Source organism: Oncorhynchus masou, chromosome 21 (genome assembly GCF_036934945.1).
Source record: "Oncorhynchus masou masou isolate Uvic2021 chromosome 21, UVic_Omas_1.1, whole genome shotgun sequence".
In the NCBI taxonomy this organism is placed as follows: domain Eukaryota; kingdom Metazoa; phylum Chordata; class Actinopteri; order Salmoniformes; family Salmonidae; genus Oncorhynchus; species Oncorhynchus masou.
The window spans coordinates 34872248-34896080 of record NC_088232.1 but is presented as its reverse complement, the minus strand read 5'-3'; the positions used below and the strand labels follow the sequence as shown (position 1 = coordinate 34896080).

Sequence of the window (23833 nt, the reverse complement as noted above, 5' to 3'; positions counted from 1 at the left end):
CAAGGAGACAGCCTCTCAGAGTCTCTGGCTTGATAACATGACTAATGGCTGAATGCAAGGAGACAGCCTCTCAGAGTCTCTGGCCTGATAACATGACTAATGGCTGAATGCAAGGAGACAGCCTCTCAGAGTCTCTGGCCTGATAACATGACCAATGGCTGAATGCAAGGAGTCAGTCTGCACATACAGTAAGCATAGCCTCCTTCATTAGCTTGCACTGACAGTGCTTTATTAAAAAGGATGGAGAGACAGGCTAAGTATGCAGGACAGGCATCGATTCCAAAACAGCAAGCTATTACAGGTTGGGTATAATTACTGTATCAACAAACACTCCCTGGCACTCTGTTATGTGATCATTGGAAATTCCTTGCTCTGGTACAGATTATATTTAATATTGGGCAAATAGTGCATTCCATTGTTAAGTGATTGAAATGGCTCCGTTTGCCTGTGGGTCAAAAGAGGAGTTAATCCTTTCCTGGCATGGAGACATCCATTAAAACCCAATCAAAATCTGAATTTAACTTGTTTTCAGGATTTTCCCAGAGCAAAACATTTCAAAAAGGATATCTTCATCCTAGTCTCGATCCACCCTTCCATTAAATAACATTGAATAATAACGGACTGGATCTGTAGTCTTCCTCTTGGGGAGAAGGGGAGGGTGGGGGTAAGTGTTTTCCAGAGGGTAGTTAGGCAGTCTTACCCATGCAGTGGGAGCCGTCCTCAGACAGGGTAAAGCCAGTCCCACAGCTCCTGCAGGAGAAGGATCCGGGACTGTTCCTACACAGCTGGCCTGGGCACACGTTAGCCACCAAGCACTCATCCACATCTGAACAACAGAACAGAGAGACAGAGAGAAGCCCTGTTAACTAAATCCCTGAGCTGTCGCAGAGGTCAGCAGGCCTGGTGGAAGACATGACAGTGTGCCGCATGTAATCATTTTGATCAGTTTATAAATGATATGGCATAAAGTTCCACTGTCAACACATCTATCTCTCCAGCTGATCTATCAGTGGGACAGGCTGACTTCACTGTTATATTTGAGGCCTATGGCTCATTCTTTTGAACACATGGTGCCAGAGGGAGAGGGATCCAGAACCCAGTTATGATGTGATGTCTGGGAGGAGAATTTGGGGATCTTTAGCTCAGGAGAGGGGCTTTCTGTCCAAGTCGTCACACCTGATGCCATTTACAGACAACCTGAGCCTGCTGTTAAAACAGGCAATGTGTGAGAGAGAGGCCTGGCTGGACTCACACAGGGCTCAGTGGGGTGTTCCTGGCACCCTCTCTTACGTCTGACACACGCAGGGCCGAGGGCAGAACCTAACATCCTTACACAGCATACCATAACACACCTTCACACTCCAGCCCATCCTCAGTCACTCTGTAGCCTGGCCTGCAGGTGGTGCAGATGAAAGAACTCTCTGTGTTGGTGCATGTTCCCTTGGGGCACGTAGTGGGCAGCGCACACTCATCAATATCTGTTCCAATAAGTAACAAACAAACTCAGACTGGTCGGTAACATACAACTCCTTCAGGACAGACCATTAGATGTGGTTTCAGGGAGGATGAACAAACCTTCACAAAGCTCTCCATCAAGGGAGACGCTGTAGCCTGAGGGACAGGTGATGCAGGAGTAGGAGCCCTCAGAGTTCAGACAGATTCCGTTAGCACACACAGACCCAGACTGGCACTCATCAATATCTGGAGGAGACACGCAGACAAGATCTACTATTGATACAGTTGATACACGCAAAGGGCAAGTCTTAGAAGGTGTGGGTGAATGTGCCAGCTGGGGAAGGCTTTCACTGGACTCACCCTCACACCTCTGCCTGTCCTGGGAGACCCGGTATCCATCCTTACAGCTGGTGCAGGTGAAGGAGCCCTCTGTGTTGGCACATACCCCTCCGAGACACATGTCTGCTTGGGAGCACTCATCCACATCTGGAACAAGGACACGGATTACCATGAAGAATGTACAGTAGGTTGCTACACACTATCTGACATGGTAGTTATACCATTGACTTAAACACTAAAGGTTGTACAGGTTACATACAGTACCTTCACATCTCTGTCTATCAGCTGATCGCTGGAATCCCGGGCTGCAGTTCTTGCATGAGTAGGAACCTTCGGTATTAGTGCAAATTCCCCCGGGGCACACATTAGGAGTAGCACACTCATCGACATCTAATAAAACAATGATGAGGCATTAAAAAAGCCACAGAGAGCTCAGGGCTCAAAGAGAGCAGCGTTATACCGTGAAGAGTCATATTCCACACATCTAATCCTTTACAGACCTTCACAGGCCCTGCTGTCAGGAGTGGTTTGGTAACCAGGGTTACAGCTGCACCTGTGGGAACCATCCAGATTGACACACCTGCCATGGAGGCAGGCACCAGGGAGCAGACACTCATCCATATCTGGAGAAAAGACAGTGTGGAGGAGGACCTCGTTAAACCACCACTGCTCCTCACTGTTAACAACATTTATTGAAAGCCCCTGGACCTCTCAAGCTTCTTCAGTAGCACTATTGCCCATTCAGAGAACTGTCACTTTAAGACCAAACCTGGGAAATGTATGTGTGACTGTTCTCACAAACAAGTACCTTGACAACTGTTGTTGTCCAAAGAGGCCTGGTATCCTTGGTAACAGTTACAGCTGTAAGAGCCCTCTGAGTTGACACACCTACCATGGAAGCACACCGATTGGTCCAAACACTCGTTTACGTCTGAGGGCGAGACAGGTCACTAACATTAAGGTCACCATGACAGGTATCAAAAACACCCACAACCCATGACATGATCAGTAGGAATACACTGTTACCGTGAATGTTTGTCGTTATCTATTGCCCTGCCTTAATATTTTCCACTTCATGCTCTAAGTCAATACACAGGATAACGGCAGAAACACGTTATTTGTGTAGAAACATTCATGCAAAAACATTGTTTTAAAGTAGACTCCAAAAGGCATAAATCAAAAACTGTATTTTATGGATCTAAGCATGTGCCAGACAGCTCTATGTCGTGTGTGAATCGAGCATGGAGATGTGTGTGTGTGAGTGGGCAGAGTTGAACTCTCTCCACACAGCTGTGCAGGCAGCTTCAATGTGAGGTGAATGAGACAGTAGAAACAGACGGCTACAGCGCTGAAAACATCCAGTGGAACACAGGCAGAGCTTTGTGTGTGCCTTGCCTTGCCTGCGGTGGCTGTAGCCAGACGTCTGTCAGTACAGCCCAAAACCTTGTTTCTGCAATCTCCTGGCATCTCTCAGTCCTCTACGATATGTCTGACATGGGGCTGGAGCTGTTCTCTCTATCGCACAACCAACTAGGCTTATCCATTTACGCAGCCAATTGGATTCCAACTACTGTCCTACGCTCTTAGAAAAAAGGATTCCATAAGGTTTCTTTGGTTCTGTCCCCATAAGAGAACCATTTTTGGTTCCAGGTTCAACTTTTTGGGTTCCATGTAGAACTCTCTGTGGAAAAGCTTCTGCATAGAATTCAAAAGGGTTCTACCTAGCACCAAAAAGGGTTCTCTATGGGGACAGCCGAAGAACCCTTTTAGGTTTTCTAAGAGTGTAAAGAGTGTACAGGCAATTGACTAAGGCAGATGCTGGAAACAAACATGGGGAACACACTTGCAGCTTGCATACATGGTCCCTGGTTGAGTTGAGTTCCTTCACCATGTGGATATTAGCCTGTTGCTGGTCCTTTTAGTGGGGGTTTATTTAACTCCTGTGTTCCACCTCATTTCCAGAGGAAGTGCCTCTCAGCAGCTAGTTATACTCCACATCATAACATAGAACGCTATGAGAGGATTGATTGTATGTGTTTAAAGAGCTCTTAGCAGACAACAGTGGAGCTAATGTAGTACTTTCTTTGATTGCTTCAATCTGATTACTTTCCCTTCAAAGAACCCATGAGGTAAGCTCCAGCCTTGTTTAGTCATAGGAATCATTGGGAAGACATTCTAGAAATGTCAAAAACTGACTGAAGATTACGTTCACCTTTCACATGTGAGTTCAGACTGGAAGCAGTGGTGGGAAAAGTACTCCATTTTCATACTTGATTAAAAGATACCTTAATGGAAAATGACTCAAGTAAAAGTGAAAGTCACCCAGTTAAATCCTACTTGAGTAAAAGCCTACAAGTATTTGGTATTACATTTACTTAAGTATCAAAAGTAAATGTACAAATAATTGAAAATTCCTTATATTAAGCAAACCAGATAGCACAATTTTAGTAAAGTAAAGTACAGATACCCAAAAAAACGACTTAAGTAGTACTTGAAAGTATTTTTACTTAATATACTTTATACCAATGACTGGGAGAACTTGAATTTGACAAATGAATAACCCCTCCATATATCTCAGTCCTCCCTCAGTCCTCCCTCAGTCCTCCCTCAGTCCTCCCTCAGTCCTCCCTCAGTCCTCCCTCAGTCCTCCCTCAGTCCTCCCTCAGTCCTCACTCAGTCCTCACTCAGTCCTCACTCAGTCCTCACTCAACTGCAGTGGCCAGAGCCATTCAAAAAATAATAGTCTGTTTGTTTAAGGCTGAGGCCAAGGGAAAATATTTTGACTCTCCCAAAATGAAGTATTATAAACAATCTTTTACAGCAGCAGATGATATGAAAAGATCAGCAATAACAAGGCGATGTGTTTAAACAATATGGGTCTGGCCCCGGGGGCTATGGATAGGTGGGGAGAGCAGGAGGGGCAGATATTACACAAATAATGGAGCCACTGGAAGGGAAAGAGTGAGAGAGTGTAGGACCTAGCCTAGGTGTCACTAACTCACTGCCATCACTCAAGGCCCACCAGGCCTCTACTGCTACTCTGCACTGTGGTTGGGGTGATGTGGTAGTCCCCTGAAAATACAACATCCAATATTAAGCCTTAGAAACCATAGAAACATAAAGGCATAGAAACCATAAATGACTTGGTGACAGTACATGTATTTCCATGGCAGAATTAAAAAGACATTTTGGACTGACCAATATAGATCGTTTTAAAAACATGCAACTTAAAAGAGGCATATCACTTTTGGACATCAGAGCAACCTTGAGGGAATCTTATTTGAGTCAGAAATGGATGTTCATATGATAGGTGAGATATATAAAACCTTGCAGAGAGCATATCCAACTGACAATCTCCTAGAAAAAAAATATAAACTATTGGAACCAAGACTTAAAAAGAACTGATGTTGGCACAAGATGGAGGGAAAGTTGGAGCATAATTAATGAAATTACAGTTAATTTATACTTAATCCAGTGTAAACTAATGTATAGAATTTTTTATACAAGAGACAAAATTCACAAATTCTTCAGGCAGAGTCATGTCTCAAGTGTAAAACTAATAATGACTCAATAATCCATGCTTTCTTGGAATGCTATAAAGTCTTGGAAGTTGTGGGCCGAGCTAGAAAGTTGTCTGTCAGAAGTACTGTATTACAATGTAAACTTACTTTGAATCCATCTGTCTGCATATTTCAAGACATGGCATATGGGGGTGTAGTGAGACCCAATGGGCAGGAGGATTTTCTTCTTATCACTCATCTTGAAAAAAACGTATACTAAAATCTTGGAAGTCAATCAATCCGCCATCATTGACACAATGGAAAAATCAAATGATTTATTATTGAAATACCATTGGCAACCGAGAAAAAACGAATTGCTACAATTTAAGGCCAAGTGGCAAACGATAATGAGGGATGGGGCAGTGAGCATGCGGGTCTGGGCAGATAAGATATAGTCATTGTTTGTGTGTGTCTGTAAGTTGTTGTTATATGTATAAGTTTGTATTTGAAGTGTAAAAAAATAAACAATTAAAACGTGAGAGAGTAGAGGACCTAGTCGAGGAGTCACTCACTCAAGCCCTGAGATAATTCTTCTAGAATCCTCAATGATTCCAGACTTTTGAGCTAAAACACTAGTGAAAAATCTAATTCAGCTGTGTCCAATTCGATGGCAAACTGTAGAGTATCAGGTTTGTCAAAACGTCCTTAAGACCCTTCACTGTTGCACTGAGGACGTCTTATTGGTCATTTCTGGTGTTACCAACAGCAAGCGTTGCTCACGTAAAGTGTGCCAGGCAGGCTGGGGGAATATTATCCAATCATAAAGAAGTTTAAGAGGGAAACCCAGTTCATTTCCAGGCGTGGCCTTTGGAGGCCACTCTTACCCAGACATCTCCCTCTGGCAGCCTTGAACCCGGGGCCACAAGCCTGGCACTGGAAGGAGCCTGGGGCATTGACACACCTTCCACTGGGGCATGAGTCGGGGTCCCGGCACTCATCCACATCTGGCCAGGGAACAGGGGAGGGAGAGGGGAGGTGAGGAAATACCATTAAAACAAGCCTTTGATTAGCTGGATCCAGTCTGCATTTACACACACACAGACCAATACCCATGCAAACAGCCCCCCTCTGGTACGGCCGCCAATTTAAAGTCTCTACATTGTTTTTCCCCTGGCACAGAACTAAGGAAAATACAACAATGGCTGTTCTGTGGCTGGATTGGACAAGTCAATAAACACCGCTGGCCAAGCTGCAGTGTGATGTTCTGTTAGTTCAGAGTGTTAAGCCTATCTGTCTCTGTGCTGGACTCACCTTCACACTGTCCCCTCCAGGACTTGGCGTAGCCACTCTTGCATTCACAGGAGTAAGATCCCTCTGTGTTGAAACAGTCCCCATCCTGGCACTTGTTGGCCATGTCACACTCATTTATATCTGCACAAAATCACCCGAACAAGTCAGAGTAACAAAGAAGACTTGTTCTACGAATCTGGCTTAGAGGAACATTGCTTGTCTGAATTTGTCCTTACCAGTTCTATTCTGGTATGATATCAGGAAAACTACAGGTAAAACTACAGCACCCAGCATGCTTTGCCTCCTCCTCTTACCATGGCAGAACTTCCTGTTCTGGGTGATGACCTTGCTGTAGCCGCTGTAGCAGTGGCAAGTGTAGGAGCCAAAGGTGTTCACACAACGGCCCTTCCCTCCACAAGGGTCTTCCTCACACTCATTCACATCTGGAGAAAGAGAAAGTAAGAGAGAGAGAGAGAGAGAGAGAGAGAGAGAGAGAGAGAGAGAGAGAGAGAGAGAGGGAGAGGGAGAGGGAGAGGGGAGAGAGAGAGAGAGAGAGAGAGAGAGAGAGAGTGGAGTGGAGTGGAGTGGAGTGGGAGGAGAGGCCAGAGTGTTACATTTCAGTTACATTTCACCACTGAAGACCTTGCACTTTCCAACCCTTCACTCTGGAGCCCCTCCACAGTGCAGGCATTCCTTCGTGATGGCCCAGAGCAGGGCTTGGACGGTGACTGCAGAGTGAGGTAACGGATTAAAGCTCCGTGGCAGCTCTCTGGATCACTCCGTGTTGTCAGGCATCGCATAACGGGTCAACATAAACACAGGGATTGCTTTCACTTGGCTCTTGATTTCTCAAGGCCTCTGTGCTTGTATAGTATGTGGTGTGAACAGCGAAGCTCGTGTTGAGACAATGATATGGAGAGCTGACAGAACCCTCGGAGAAGCCCCCTTTACCCGCCCGCCTCTTCCCGTCTTACCGATGCAGTTGGTCTGGAGCGTGCTCAGCTTGTAGCCGGGGTCACAGTAGCAGGTGTAGCCTGTCTGCACTGGCACGCACAGCCCATGGCCACATATGGTTGGAGTGATGGCGCACTTGTCAATATCTGTGAGGAGATACTGACACTGAGTAACCTGTGTGAACATTCAATACAATACCTCAGTACATAGACATGCCGTGTTCGTATCCTATTGGGTAACCCTTTGTACACAACTCTTCCTCATTCACTCGTCCACCACATGTTATTCTCCATGGAAACGTTCAGGTTGTTTTATGGTGGAGCCTTAGATGGGAGGACAGGTTGGTGTGGTGTTGTAAGACGGGGCAGGGGGCGCTCATTAAGGGTCCGAACGAGAAGAAGGGCGACGCACTGTTAAGCCTGTCATTGGACTTGTCGGTTGTTTGTTTCAGTCCAAAGTGGTTCTTGTAAGCACAAGCTGAGGGTGGGCTACTGGGTTTGGCTCAGAGCTCTGACCCTCTCCATAGGATGACCGCGAGTCACTAACACAGTCTTCTCTCTCTTCTTTTCATGCAGGCCCAGCGCCTGGCAGCTGTCCAGTCCATTTATCTCTTCCAAAAGGCACACTCTCTCTGGTTTCTCGCCCTCTCTCTGGTTTCTCACCCTCTGTGCTACTCGGAAGCCTGAAGCCAAGTTGGCTTGGAGGAGTGGGTCCACTAAGAGACCCTTGCTAAACTACAGGTCAGCCCTCAGAAATGTCTATCAAAAAGGCCTGTTGGACACAACTCACAAATTCATTGAGATCCCATCTGTATCTAGAAAGAATAAAGTTGACTTGCAAGTCATCATTTAAATAGTTATTGGGGAGAATTATGAGTAGACTGTTCACCCCATCAAATCAAAATAAAACTGCATCTCTTAATGTACTGTAACTAACGTAACATCAGTGGATTGTCATAGGCACAGTGATGTCAAATCAACATCTATTCCACGTTGGTTCAACGTAATTTCATTGAAGTGGCATGGCCATGCAGTGGACTGTGACCATGACTCTCACCTGTGACCTGAGTGGCCACGATGATGGAGGCTGTACGCTGGCCCTCAGACTCAGGCCCCAGGTTGACGGGAGAGTCAGGAATGACTTTCTCGACCACATCTACTGGAGAGAGTTGGGGGGAGGGAGAGAGACGGAGAGAGAGGGAGGGAGAGGGAAAGAGAGAGAGAGACAGAGTGACACTGATATAGTATCTGCTTTTCCAACCGGCAATGTCATGACAATCATTCACAAGGTCATCCTACGGTAGCATGGCAGGGATGTAAAGATGAAAGATGCCCTTTCTGCTGGCTAAAAACAGCACAATAAAAGACATCAGCGGGACTCATAGATCAACTCAACCTATATACTTGATCAATTTCATTGGCAGGGGAGTACCGGGGCAGGCTGCCTCTGCTGTGTACTGTGTGTGAGCGATTTAGAGAAAATGGATCAGGACCCCACGTGCCTTACTGCATGGTAAAACCTCGGTTTTCTCTGCCGTGCTCATTTGCTTTATCAATGCACCATGACCTACAGGACCACTGTGTAAAAACACCACAGTAAATGACAGGCTGAAACCGGCATTATGAGTTATGAATATGACACTATTGTGACAAGGTTCTTTGATGAATTGGAAATTAGATAAATTACCTGAGTACTTCAATGGTGAGTCTGTCACAACAGGAGACTGTGGAATAAGCAAGAATAGGTTATAATTGGGTTTTAAGACACGTTATAACCATCAAACTCAAATATGTTCGTCATATGTTGTATGGAAAGACCTAATACCATATGTGTCTTACAGCTGAGAGATGCTGGAAGCTTTTTCTACAATAAACATTTCAAAAGCATGTGCTTTTTTCCGGGAAGAGGAACTCACCGGGTTCAATATTTCCACATCTGTTAGGAGACAGAGAAGAAGCAGTTTTAGCAGTAGAGAAAGCTGACATTCTGTTTGCATTATCACATATAACCATTGAGATATCAATCTATGTTCTCATCGGGCATTTTACTGTTTAGAAGCCATCCTAAGGTCTTTGTTTGTAATAAAACATTTATCCCTTAAGCCGGGGAGAAGACCTGGACTCTGATAATAATGTACACTACAGTCCATGGAATAAAGAAGGGAGAATAGGTATCTTAGATAATTAAGACACAATCTATGAATAATGTTTCTCGGGCCATGGCGATAAATGATCTCATAACTGCAAATCAGAAAAATGTTTCACAGAAGATCCAGAGGTCGCAGATGTTTGACCTGTGTGGAAGTCCTCTGCTCAAACGCTTAAGGGAGGTGTATTCTGACAGATAGAGGAAGCAAATACTGTTTGATATTTAGTAGATGAGGATAAAGGCGTTATTTGTGGATAAAATACATCCTGTTGATGTTTTCATCTGTGTAAAGAGCTACTTTATCCTTGTCTACTAAACGGGTTTCCATTGTGTAACCTTGCAACTTTAAATCCATTTTAGTACAGTGTGTTGTAGAAATAATATTATCAGTGGTCGACACAAACGCCACAAAGTATGTATAATATTATCATTGTTCTCACCTTGTGGCTGGCGGTAGGTCTCCTCAGCAGGATGCTGTGTGTCTGGATGGAGAGGGTACTGGGGTTGTTGTACAGTGTGAGGGTACTGAGGGTTCTGAGGTGTCTGGGGGTGCTCTGGATGGTGGGAGTGCTGTGGGAGCTCTTGTGGGTGCTGTGGATGGTGGGGGTATTGTGGGATCTGTGGGGTCTGTTGGATGTGGGGCAGCTGCTGCGGGGGCTGAGCTGGCTGCTGGGGCAGTTGAGGGTGGCTAGGGTTCTGGGCCTCCCAGGAAACACCTGTCCTACTCAGCTCCTCTTCCTCCAGCTGTCTCAGGGAGATCTGCACATCGGAGCGCGAGTATGTGTAGCCGTGGCCAGCGGGACAGATCTCCTTGAAATGGTCTGCAGGCGTACAGGGGCAAACAAAGAACCATAGAAAACATCATAAGGCCATGTTCCCCCCTTGGGCTCCTGAGCTAACATGAAACGCTGCCAGACAGTAATTATGGATCGCATTTCTGTCTGGTGTTCGCAGCAATACCATAAGCCATCCGTGTAATACCATTATGTACAGCATGCCATACTGTAGTCTCTCCTTTGTGAAGGGGATTGGTTTTCAGCCACAGCCAGGGAGGGAGCTGCCAGGGCAGTGACAGCCGTCAGAGAGGATATCACAGGGTGGATTTGGATGTGCAGTGCCAAGGGGGAAGTAGAGGGTCATATAACATATCAGACCTTTGAACTCTGGGCAGTAGAAGACTGACTGAAGAGATGAAGAGACTGAAGAGATAAAAGGAGGGTGATTGCATCTCTTTGTGTTGGAGCCCAACAGACTTCAGCAGGGGTAAATCTATTACAGTTAAACGGTATTGTCCCCTGTCTGACCTGGAACAGAGGCCCCTGGAACAGAGGCGAATGTTATAAAGGACGGAGAATCTCTAATATTGATAGCATTGTGGTTAAGTGCAGGAAGTGTGGCTATGATGATAGTCTCCTGACTGATGTCTATAATGCGGATGGAGCTGGGGGTTTGTGGCTGTATACACATCAGAGCCTTAAGTCTGACATGATGTGAAGTCAACGTGCTCCAATTACCAGACTACTAATAATGAGTCGGGATTCTCTGTGTTCAACATGGCTCTAACAGATTGTCAGGTCATACAACAGCCAGTGTCTGACTCAGGGTACTCAGGCTGTATGTGGACTATATCTACACACAGAGCCACAGAGTAGAGTACTAGTCTGGCAGAGCACCATGGAGGTCTGGTCTGGCTCTCAAATATCTGATCTGTGACAACCTCCATGAATCACTCACCGAAACAGGCACCACTCTAAATAATGTTATTTTCTCTGACTTTGAAGATAAAATCTGCAAGTATAAAATAGGATAAAAACCATTTTCCATGTTTCATTTGGCCTGACTCTCTTTTTGAAGGAGGGGGGGGGGTTGCTAGCTGGACTATTACTGTCATTTACCTCCAAGAACATGTGTGATACAAGATTGACTTCCACTATTTTAATAATATGCAGCTTTGACATATGAAGGTTCTGTTGTTTTGAGCTTATTCCACATTAAACATTTAGGGTTTTCTTTGAACTGCATTACATGACTGGCGGGCCGAGACAGCCAGCATAATACGGTGAGTGAAGCCGACTGTTGTGTTGAGTAGCACGTATGTTTTCATTAAGATCACACATTTCATACCACCTTTAAAATACAACCCAGCCAACAAATGTTCACCTAGTGTAATCAAAGTATTTGACCAGTTCATCGAGGTTGGAGTGGCCATCTCCACCACATGTACTAGAGAAAAAGAGCGCAATAGACAGAGTGGTAGAAGTAGGATCTGTGTGTGTGTGGGTACCTGTGTCTGGCAGAGGGCACCTCTCGCAGGCTGTGCCCCAGACCGTGCCCCAGGCCGTGCCCCAGGCCTTGCCCACACGGCTGCAACAGCAGATCTGTTTGGTGATGTGCTGGGTGAGAGGCAGAGAGCAGGTCCCTGCTGATGCTGAGCGGTAACACATCCCCCTCTGGTCCGACACAGCCTTGTCCGCTGTCCGAAAAAAAACATATACACCTTCATCAGACAGACTTCACACACCAAGGAAACACCATATGACAGACAGGCCATCAGTCATAGCAACAGACAGTAGGAGTACTCACAGACACAGTGGCTCCTGGCAGGGTCCAGCATGTAGCCTGGTTTACAGGTGCATCTGTAGCTTCCTCTGGTATTCAGACACTCAGCGTTCTTACAGATCCCATTCATCAGGCACTCGTTGATGTCTAGGAGAAGAAAACACACCATGGCAGACTTGCCTAGTTCAAAAAGGTTCAACAAATACATCAAATAAATAGTACAGTATCTGATTGTTGGGTTATAACAAGGCATCGAGGCAATGGTTTTGGTGTCAGGATGGCAACAAAAAAAAACAACGTGACTAACAAAGACCTCTTTCATTATGTAATAATGATCTCATATCCAATTACACATCTCCATGTATAGGAATAAGTTACTTACTCTCATCCCTAAGTCTACATTTATTACAGACTCCCATACACAAAAATGTGTTGTATTCTACAACGTTTCTGACAGCTAGAGAAGATGGAGGAAGTTAGTCATTTGTCATCATCACACATTGAGATATGCCCAAGCAGTAACATGGGGTGTAAGTAATCAAAACCATTAGCTACTGGCAAGTGATGACATACGATAGATGCCCTTGATGACATGTGATAGATGCCCTAGATGACATGTGATAGATGCCCTAGATGACATGTGATAGATGCCCAAGATGACATGTGATAGATGCCCTAGATGACATGTGATAGATGCCCTAGATGACATGTGATAGATGCCCAAGATGACATGTGATAGATGCCCTAGATGACATGTGATAGATGCCCAAGATGACATGTGATAGATGCCCTAGATGACATGTGATAGATGACCTAGAACTGCCTAACCTTTCAGCCTAAAAGTGTGAGGACAGATGATTGAAGACGACAGAAGTGTCTGGACATGAAAAACATAATGGCAATAATACTGACACAGGGATGAAACAGAGGAACAGACAGATATAGGAAAGGCAATCAAAACGTGAAGCAGTACAGGTGAGTCCAATGAAGCACTGATGCGCGTAAAGAAGGTGACAGGTGTGCGTAATGATGGGCAGCCTGGCACTCTCGAGTGCCAGGGAAGGGGAGCGGAAGCAGGTGTGACAATAAGTACCCGCAGGAGAACGTTGCCGTGGAAATATATAAAATAGAAAATAACAACAATAGTTAGTCAAGAATATATTTAGTATAATTATACAAAGTCCTAGAAAAAATGTAGGCCTATAGCATATTTTCGTTTCCTTCACACTAAAAACATTACAGTGTAATCCATTTGATCAACTTTATTTGTAGATTTGATTAGTAATAAAAATATAGTAATTCATTAAGTCCAGATACAGCTTATTTTGACAAAGTAGAAATGAAAAATTATTTGCTGTATTCCTAAACAAAAGCACCACTGCATGAACAATTGTAAAGGATGAATTGCATAAATTAATATCAGTGGAAATATATTCATGACAAGATGTAAAAACAGTAATTTGTATCGGACCCTGTATTGTGCCCTTATACCCATGCCCTTACACATGAACTAATCTCATCTTCTCTTCATGCTTTGAGTCCACAATCAGCACACAGCTTCGGGGCTTTGTGTGAGTAAGCCCCACAAACAAATCGGTTGTACTGCACATAGTTTTCAAGGGCATGGTATCGTGTGCACCTGCCGCAGGTGTCGCACAATTTCTCTGAAGCGGTTGTGTCCAACCCATACCAATCAGACCAAAATGAATCCACATCCGTGCTCTTTCTGCCGTACGCCCCGTGGACATACAAGAGTGCAATAAATGCTTACAGTTCATCCATAGACATAGCCCACCTGCTGATTCCTTTTCTGTGTGCATGAGCAACAGTACGATCTCTGATGTGTTGCAACATGTGCATCTCTGTTCTACCCAAACCGTGCCATCGCTCCCAGACTCCTGTCTCACCGTGCCATCGCTCCCAGACTCCTGTCTCACCGTGCCATCCCTCCCAGACTCCTGTCTCACCGTGCCATCGCTCCCAGACTCCTGTCTCACCGTGCCATCCCTCCCAGACTCCTGTCTCACCGTGCCATCGCTCCCACACTCCTGTCTCACCGTGCCATCCCTCCCAGACTCCTGTCTGTGCCATCGCTCCCACACTCCTGTCTCACCGTGCCATCCCTCCCAGACTCCTGTCTCACCGTGCCATCCCTCCCAGACTCCTGTCTCACCGTGCCATCGCTCCCAGACTCCTGTCTCACCGTGCCATCCCTCCCAGACTCCTGTCTCACCGTGCCATCCCTCCCAGACTCCTGTCTCACCGTGCCATCCCTCCCAGACTCCTGTCTCACCGTGCCATCCCTCCCAGACTCCTGTCTCATCCCTCCCAGACTCCTGTCTCATCCATCCCTCCCAGACTCCTGTCTCACCGTGCCATCGCTCCCAGACTCCTGTCTCACCGTGCCATCCCTCCCAGACTCCTGTCTCACCGTGCCATCCTCCCAGACTCCTGTCTCACCGTGCCATCCCTCCCAGACTCCTGTCTCACCGTGCCATCCCTCCCAGACTCCTGTCTCACCGTGCCATCGCTCCCAGACTCCTGTTTCACCGTGCCATCCCTCCCAGACTCCTGTCTCACCGTGCCATCCCTCCCAGACTCCTGTCTCACCGTGCCATCGCTCCCAGACTCCTGTCTCACCGTGCCATCCCTCCCAGACTCCTGTCTCACCGTGCCATCCCTCCCAGACTCCTGTCTCACCGTGTCATCCCTCCCAGACTCCTGTCTCACCGTGCCATCCCTCCCAGACTCCTGTCTCACCGTGCCATCGCTCCCAGACTCCTGTCTCACCGTGCCATCGCTCCCAGACTCCTGTCTCACCGTGCCATCCCTCCCAGACTCCTGTCTCACCGTGCCATCCCTCCCAGACTCCTGTCTCACCGTGCCATCCCTCCCAGACTCCTGTCTCACCGTGCCATCCCTCCCAGACTCCTGTCTCACCGTGCCATCCCTCCCAGACTCCTGTCTCACCGTGCCATCCCTCCCAGACTCCTGTCTCACCGTGCCATCCCTCCCAGACTCCTGTCTCACCGTGCCATCCCTCCCAGACTCCTGTCTCACCGTGCCATCGCTCCCAGACTCCTGTCTCACCGTGTCATCGCTCCCAGACTCCTGTCTCACCGTGCCATCCCTCCCAGACTCCTGTCTCACCGTGCCATCCCTCCCAGACTCCTGTCTCACCGTGCCATCGCTCCCAGACTCCTGTCTCACCGTGCCATCCCTCCCAGACTCCTGTCTCACCGTGCCATCGCTCCCAGACTCCTGTCTCACCGTGCCATCCCTCCCAGACTCCTGTCTCACCGTGCCATCCCTCCCAGACTCCTGTCTCACCGTGCCATCGCTCCCAGACTCCTGTCTCACCGTGCCATCCCTCCCAGACTCCTGTCTCACCGTGCCATCCCTCCCAGACTCCTGTCTCACCGTGCCATCCCTCCCAGACTCCTGTCTCACCGTGCCATCCCTCCCAGACTCCTGTCTCACCGTGTCATCGCTCCCAGACTCCTGTCTCACCGTGTCATCGCTCCCAGACTCCTGTCTCACCGTGCCATCGCTCCCAGACTCCTGTCTCACCGTGCCATCCCTCCCAGACTCCTGTCTCACCGTGCCATCCCTCCCAGACTCCTGTCTCACCGTGCCATCGCTCCCAGACTCCTGTCTCACCGTGCCATCGCTCCCAGACTCCTGTCTCACCGTGCCATCGCTCCCAGACTCCTGTCTCACTGTGCCATTGCTCCCAGACTCCTGTCTCACCGTGCCATCGCTCCCAGACTCCTGTCTCACCGTGCCATCGCTCCCAGACTCCTGTCTCACCGTGCCATCGCTCCCAGACTCCTGTCTCACCGTGCCATCTCTCCCAGACTCCTGTCTCACTGTGCCATCGCTCCCAGACTCCTGTCTCACCGTGCCATCGCTCCCAGACTCCTGTCTCACCGTGCCATCGCTCCCAGACTCCTGTCTCACCGTGCCATCGCTCCCAGACTCCTGTCTCACTGTGCCATCCCTCCCAGACTCCTGTGTCACCGTGCCATCGCTCCCAGACTCCTGTCTCACTGTGCCATCCCTCCCAGACTCCTGTCTCACCGTGCCATCCCTCCCAGACTCCTGTCTCACCGTGGCAGTTGAGATCACCGTCTCAGTTGGCTTTGTTCTGTTTTTTCTGAGGCGCTCAGCATCGAAGGCAGAGGCTCGATATCAACATCAGAATCAGATGAAGGCTCTTCATCAGCAACGTCGATTTCAAACTCAATATCTGATCCTCCATCCGACTCCAACTCATCTAGATTCTGCAGCATTTGCAATGCTGCCAGTGCGTCCATTTGTTTGGTTCGGCTTGCCATTGTGAACTACACACATTGCATGTTGTACTCAGTTCACTCTCCCAGGGGAAATTATACACCATGTCCAGCCTTTCATAATAAAATAATTAGACCACGCACAGTTCTTCATCAAAATGACACTATTGTTCTAAATTAAATCATCCTCTTCACCCTCATCATTCAGATCAATTAAATTAAATCACCCTCCTCATCGTTCACTGAAGTCACATACACAATTAGCAATTTCTATCTGGTGTCTATTGCCCGTTCATTGCCCATTCACGGTGGCTAGGAAAAACTGCCTTTCTAGCCACTGTGCTTCTACATCTGCATTGCTTGCTGTTTGGCGTTTTAGGCTGGGTTTCTGTATAGCACTTTGTGACATCGGCTAATGTAAAAAGGGCTTTATAAATACATTTGATTGATTGATCCATTGGCGATAAAATAGCATATTTCAATTGATACGTTTATTATGCTACTAGTTTTTGCTTAGTTGCCAGACCAATGCTGCCGCGCGGGTGGTCATGTGTTGAATGCATGGGCAGCACCGATATTCTTGGGAAAAGTGACATTTGGAAATAGAGCTGCACCGCTTGGGCCTCTACTGTTTTTACTGTATATTAACGATGTGAAATATGCTTGTTCTTGTCATCTTTTCCTTTACGCCGAGGACTCTAAACGTCTGGTGTCTCACTAAAGTAAAACTATGTTGGAGAGCATATTTAGCACAGAGCTTACTAACATTAGCAAATGGCTTGGAGATAATAAGCTACCGCTGCACTTAGGGAAAACTGAGGCAATTAACTTTGGATCCAGACCTAACTTGAGTAGGTCGTCTGAAATCAGAGTGAAGGGGTGAGGTGCTGACTACTAAAACCTCTGTTAGCTACTTGGGATGTATCCTTGATGGAAGCTCGGAAGGTGTGAGCATGGCCAATAGGGTGCTAGGGAAGGTTAATGCCAGGACTAACTTTTTGGCTAGAAAGTCCAAGCTGCTTGATAAGGACTCCAAAGTGCTAGCCCCTGCCCTCATTCAATGCCATTTTGACTACACTAGTACTTCCTGTTTTGGGGGCTTATCTAAGCTTATGAAGGAGAAGCTCCAGATAGCCCAGAATAAGCTGATCAGGGTAGTATTGAAGGTGAGTCCACGTACTCACATAGGCAGGAGCTGCTTTCAGGAACTCAACTGGTTGCCTGTTGGGGCTAGGGTGTCCCAGATTAGACTAGGTTTGGTTTACAGGAGTATTTATGGTTCTGCCTGTTGGGGCTTGGGTGTTCCAGATTAGACTGGGTTTGGTTTACAGGAGTATTTATGGTTCTGCCTGTTGGGGCTTGGGTGTTCCAGATTAGACTGGGTTTGGTTTACAGGAGTATTTATGGTTCTGCCTGTTGAGACTAGGGTGTCCCAGATTAGACTAGGTTTGGTTTACAGGAGTATTTATGGTTCTGCCTGTTGAGACTAGGGTGTTCCAGATTAGACTGGGTTTGGTTTACAGGAGTATTTATGGTTCTGCCTGTTGAGGCTAGGTGTCCCAGATTAGACTGGGTTTGGTTTACAGGAGTATTTATGGTTCTGCCTGTTGAGGCTAGGGTGTCCCAGATTAGACTGGGTTTGGTTTACAGGAGTATTTATGGTTCTGCCTGTTGAGACTAGGGTGTCCCAGATTAGACTGGGTTTGGTTTACAGGAGTATTTATGGTTCTGCCTGTTGAGACTAGGGTGTTCCAGATTAGACTGGGTTTGGTTTACAGGAGTATTTATGGTTCTGCCTGTTGAGGCTAGGGTGTCCCAGATTAGACTGGGTTTGGTTTACAGGAGTATTTATGGTTCTGCCTGTTGAGGCTAGGGTGTCCCAGATTAGACTGGGTTTGGTTTACAGGAGTATTTATGGTCCTGCCTGTTGGGGCTAGGGTGTCCCAGATTAGACTGGGTTTGGTTTACAGGAGTATTTATGGTCCTGCCTGTTGAGACTAGGGTGTCCCAGATTAGACTGGGTTTGGTTTACAGGAGTATTTATGGTCCTGCCTGTTGAGACTAGGGTGTCCCAGATTAGACTGGGTTTGGTTTACAGGAGTATTTATGGTCCTGCCTGTTGAGACTAGGGTGTCCCAGATTAGACTGGGTTTGGTTTACAGGAGTATTTATGGTTCTGCCTGTTGAGACTAGGGTGTCCCAGATTAGACTGGGTTTGGTTTACAGGAGTATTTATGGTTCTGCCTGTTGGGGCTAGGGTGTCCCAGATTAGACTGGGTTTGGTTTACAGGAGTATTTATGGTTCTGCCTGTTGGGGCTAGAGTGGATGAACAATGGTAATAAGTCCCAGACTTTATTGTGTTATCCTCCATGATTGAACAATGGTAATAAGTCCCAGACTTTATTGTGTTATCCTCCATGATTGAACAATGGTAATAAGTCCCAGACTTTATTGTGTTATCCTCCATGATTGAACAATAGTAACAAGTCCCAGACTTTATTGTGTTATCCTCCATTATTGAACAATGGTAACAAGTCCCAGACTTTATTGTGTGTTATCCTCCATGATTTTACTCATGTGCATGTACTGCTTTTTCAAGTTTTATGTGTGCTTGTTATTTCTTAGATGGTCGAATGAATAAACTAAACTAAACTCTTGAATTATGAGAGCTATTTGACAAATGTGTAATAGAACCTGCAGAATATGCTCATCAGATTGTCAATTTCATTTTGACAAATAGGCTAACTCGTATTATGTGTGAAATTAGTTTTGGTATAGTTTCGATGGACCAGCTGCGCAGGCTGACTGGTATCGTTTGTTTCCCGATCACTAAGTTAGATAGAGTAATGCAAAACATATCCTTGACTAAAGGCCTACTGCAACACATAGCATGCTTTCATTTCCCTTACAATACATTTGATTAGTAATAGAGATAGCAAATAAAACAGTCCCATAACAGCTTCTTTTTACAAAGTAAAACGTAAAAGAAAATGGTATCAACCCCGAAGGTGTGTGGTCAAATTATATGCTGCTGATACAGTTGAAGTCGGAAGTTAACATACACCTTAGCCAAATACATTTAAACTCAGTTTTTCACAATTCCTGACATTAAATCCTAGTAAAACTTCCCTGTCTTAGGTCAGTTCATTTTAAGAATGTGAAATGTCAGAATAATAGTAGAGAATGATTTATTTCAGCTTTTATTTCTTTCATCACATTCCCAGTGGATTAGAATATTACATACACTCAATTAGTATTTGGTAGCATTGCCTTTAAATTGTTTAACTTGATTCAAACGTTTTGGGTAGCCTTCCACAAGCCAAGCTTCCCACAATAAGATAGGTACATTTTGGTCCATTCCTCGTGACAGAGCTGGTGTAACTGAGTCAGGATTGTAAGGCCTCCTAGCTCGCACACGCTTTTTCAGTTCTGCCCACAAATTTTCTATAGGACTGAGGTCAGGGCTTTGTTATGGCCACTCCAATACCTTGACTTTGTTGTCCTTAAGCCATTTTGCCACAACTTTGGAAGTATGCTTGGGGTCATTGTCTATTTGGAAGACCCATTTGCAACCAAGCTTTAACTTCCTGACTGATGTCTTGAGATGTTGCTTCAATATATCCACATAATTTTGCTCCCTCATGATGCCATCTATTTTGTGAAGTGCACCAGTCTCTCCTGCAGTAAAGCACCCCCACAACACGACGCTGCCACACCCGTGCTTCACGGTTGGGAGGGTGTTCTTCGGCTTGCAAACCTCCCACTTTTTCCTCCAAACATAAATGGTCATTATGGCCAAACAGTTCTATTTTTGTTTCATCAGAACAGAGGACATTTCTCCAAAAAGTGCGATCTTTGTCCCTATGTGCAGTTGCAAATCATAGTCTGGCTTTTCTATGGCTGTTTTGGAGCAGTGGCTTCTTCCTTGCTGAGCGGCCTATCAGGTTATATCATTATAGGACTCGTTTTACTGTGGATATAGATACTTTTGTATCCGTTTCCTCCAGCATCTTCACAAGGTCCTTTGCTGTTGTTCTGGGATCGATTTGCACTTTTTGCACCAAAGTATGTTCATCTCTAGGAGACAGAACACGTCTCCTTCCTTAACGGTATGATGGCTGCGTGGTCCCATGGTGTTTATGCTTGCATATTATTGTTTGTACAGATGAACGTGGTACCTTCAGGCATTTAGAAATTGCACCCAAGGATGAACCAGAATTGTGGAGGTCTTCATTTTTTTTCTGAGGTCATGGCTAATTTCTTTTGATTTTCCCGTTATGTCAAGCAAAGTGGCACTTAGTTTGAAGGTAGGCCTTGAAATACATCCACAAGTACACCTCCAATTGACTCAAATGATGTCAATTAGCCTATCAGAAGCTTCCAAAGCCATGACATAATTTTATGGTATATTCCATGCTGTTTAATGGCACAGTCAACTTAGTGTATGTAAACTTCTGACCCACTGGAATTGTGATACAGTTATAAGTGAAATAATCTGTCTGTAAATAATTGTTGGACAAATGACTTGTGTCATGCACAAAGTAGATGTCCTAACCGACTTGCCTAAATTATAGTTTGTTAAAAAGACATTTGTAGAGTGGTTGAAAAACAAGTTTTAATGACTCAAGCCTAAGTGTATGTAAACTTCCAACTTCAACTGTAAATAGGCATAACACAAACTCATCATTAATCAACCTCATCACCCTTCTTATCATTCATTAGGCCAAATTTAAATTAAATTGTGAAGTAAGGCGCACAATTATCGTACATGCGTTCATTTGTCATTAATTCAGTGAGGAGAGAAATAAGAATTAGCGCCTGGATGGGTACCAACATCCTACAGCACATTGTCTTGGGGGGGTTAAGTTTGGAATAGGTGTGAAAAGGTAAAAAGACCCTAAATACTTTTCTGTTTGTGATTCCAAAATGCTGACAAATGAGCAGTGTAAAATACAAACATTTAGGAAAAGTCAGAGAAGAAGCAGGACATAGCTTTTTTTGGCCTGATATTTTTTATTTACAAAATCAAACATCAGTGTCCATTGGCCTATGGTGGTTCCAGTGTTGAACAACAGTAAATCATTAGGTCTTTTCCCATCGCCGTGACGACTAGAACCTGACAAGTTGCCATGGCAGATTTTCCCAATAATAATGAATCTGCTCTTGTTTCGCTGTTGTGCTGGCCGGTGGAAAAAGATGGCTTATAAGAGAACAAGGAATGTCTGGGGAGTGATGGGAGGAAAAGCAAAACTACCATGAGAGTACAGGCCTCTCCTTCTCTCGCTGTGTGTGTATGTGTGTGTGTATGTGAGTATGTATGTGCGTGGTTGTGTGTGCATGCGTGCGTCTGTGTGTGGATCTGTGTGTCCGTGCCTGTGTGCTTGTCTTTGTGTGTCTATGTACATGTCTATGTACGTGCCTGTGTGTGTGTGTGTGTGTGTGTGTGTTGGAGGTATGGGGGATTAAAAGGGGAACCAGTTCAAGGTCATAACGTTAGCTGACCTTTCCCCAGCCCCTCTGTTATTAATGATGTAAACAGGCTGACTCAATTGTAAGCAAATGGGCGGACAATATTTCCTGTTTGGGTGAGCCACGCGGCACATAAAGAAGATGCAATGGACAACTGCTGTCATGGGGTTATACACTGTGAGCTCTAACCAAACCATTTCTCTTGGGGAAACTCTGCTACCTCCCACTTAGAGAGAAAACAACACTTCTGTGGAGGCGCTGTGGCACTATAGGGACTACTTGAGACCGGTTTAAGGTGCATGTTATCTGGATGTTGAACTGAAGGCTGAAGTTCAACCTTAGGCTCAGCCTTCCTTCATCACATGGGGTCTGTAATCCAGGGTTAGGTTGATTCAGGATAGTGTTAGTGCTACAGTCTGGTCGAGGGTAAGGGATTGGAACTGACGAGACCTCCACTAATCTCAACACCTATCTGACTTCCTGGTTGGTCGCGCTCATTCTGCCGCAGACATTCTCTTTTATTGTACACGGTACAGATGGAACACACAGACGTCCATCAGAGTTCGGCAGGTTTCTCATGACACCATTGTTACCGTAGTAATGACGCAGAATGATGACTCCAGCCAAAGAGTCCCCTGACTGCGCTTAAACTGACAACCTGCCTGTCCTGAACTCACTCGACCTGTCATTTCTTACTTTATGACTGCAGGGCCAAAATATACTGGTAGAGGATTCACAAACAACCATGATAATTATTTACTGCCATTGTAAAGGAAATACCTAGCCATACTTTATTTAACAGTAATATCCATGATTATTGTTGAGTACTGCTAGAGTGGGGACTGGGAGGTTATCTGTCAAATAAGACAGAGCTGTTTAAATGTTTTGAATCAGACACTAAACATAAGTCATGAGGCAAAAACCCCATCCATTCGAGGACTTGGAAATAGTGAGTGATCCTTTTCCAAACCTTTCCAAAGCTGCTATTAATTGGAGATGCATGTTTCTCAGTTAAGAACTTGACCTGTCCTTAGCAGAACAGCAATGTGTTATTCCTCAAAAGCCCAATATGGAAATGCTTGCCTGTCGTCCTGCCTATATTATCTCTAGAAAAAGCCATATCTCAGACCGGGAGTAAAAAATGAATAAATGATTCAGCCCATACTAAACATCTGACAGTGAGGCCATAGATGCTCCATTACATAAGAAGCCCTATAGGTGACTCCAGCTGAACCAGTTCCTCGACAGTGTTTTTCTGGAGTGTTTGGAAGACACAGGCCTCTCATGAGGTCACAAAACAGCTTGTATTTCTGAGGGGCCATTCTATCTGTGACGCGAGGCCCACTGTAAGCCCCCGAGCCCAGCACCAGGAGCAAAAAGAGAGAGCAGGGCGAATCACGTCTGTGCTCAGACACACAATATGACACAAGACTCTTTCTCCTCCTGTGAGGAATCACACTTTGGCAAGGAGGACACCTGCTTGATAATAATGACAGCATCCCAGAAGAATCTCTGTTTTGCATCCTTGGCAGTCGTTCTAAAGGCTGAAATTCAAAATGATTTTTGGGAATGGAGCTCCAGCAGAATGGGAATAAGACTTTGAAGCTGGCCAGTAAATATTGTGAATATCTGTCAGTTTGGTTTTTCAGCCTCAAAAAATGAGGGACTGTTAGTTAACATATTGAAGTGATCAGAAAAAGCAAGTTAAATCAAAGTTAGATTAATTACTGCATTTGCTGCCAACTCTTGACACCATTTTGGACAGCATAAAGTGTCCTTGTCCACAGCTTTTATTTTATGTTCATACACTACGGTTCAAAAGTTTG

General features: G+C 45.7%; 1 protein-coding gene across 1 annotated transcript in view; it reads right to left on the bottom strand.

Annotated features, from left to right (window-relative positions):
- Positions 1–23833, bottom strand: part of LOC135508226 (latent-transforming growth factor beta-binding protein 2-like) — a 149964-nt gene that overhangs the window by 23823 nt on the left and 102308 nt on the right. The window contains exons 10-26 of the mRNA XM_064928273.1: positions 12270–12392; positions 11971–12159; positions 10127–10507; positions 9454–9473; positions 9225–9261; positions 8595–8693; positions 7559–7684; positions 6899–7027; positions 6606–6725; positions 6179–6298; positions 2603–2725; positions 2295–2417; positions 2059–2184; positions 1816–1941; positions 1576–1701; positions 1353–1478; positions 701–826 (exon numbers count right to left, since the gene is read on the bottom strand). Coding sequence (XP_064784345.1) covers positions 701–826; positions 1353–1478; positions 1576–1701; positions 1816–1941; positions 2059–2184; positions 2295–2417; positions 2603–2725; positions 6179–6298; positions 6606–6725; positions 6899–7027; positions 7559–7684; positions 8595–8693; positions 9225–9261; positions 9454–9473; positions 10127–10507; positions 11971–12159; positions 12270–12392 — 2220 coding nt within the window. The remainder of the gene's footprint in view (positions 1–700; positions 827–1352; positions 1479–1575; positions 1702–1815; positions 1942–2058; positions 2185–2294; positions 2418–2602; positions 2726–6178; positions 6299–6605; positions 6726–6898; positions 7028–7558; positions 7685–8594; positions 8694–9224; positions 9262–9453; positions 9474–10126; positions 10508–11970; positions 12160–12269; positions 12393–23833) is intronic.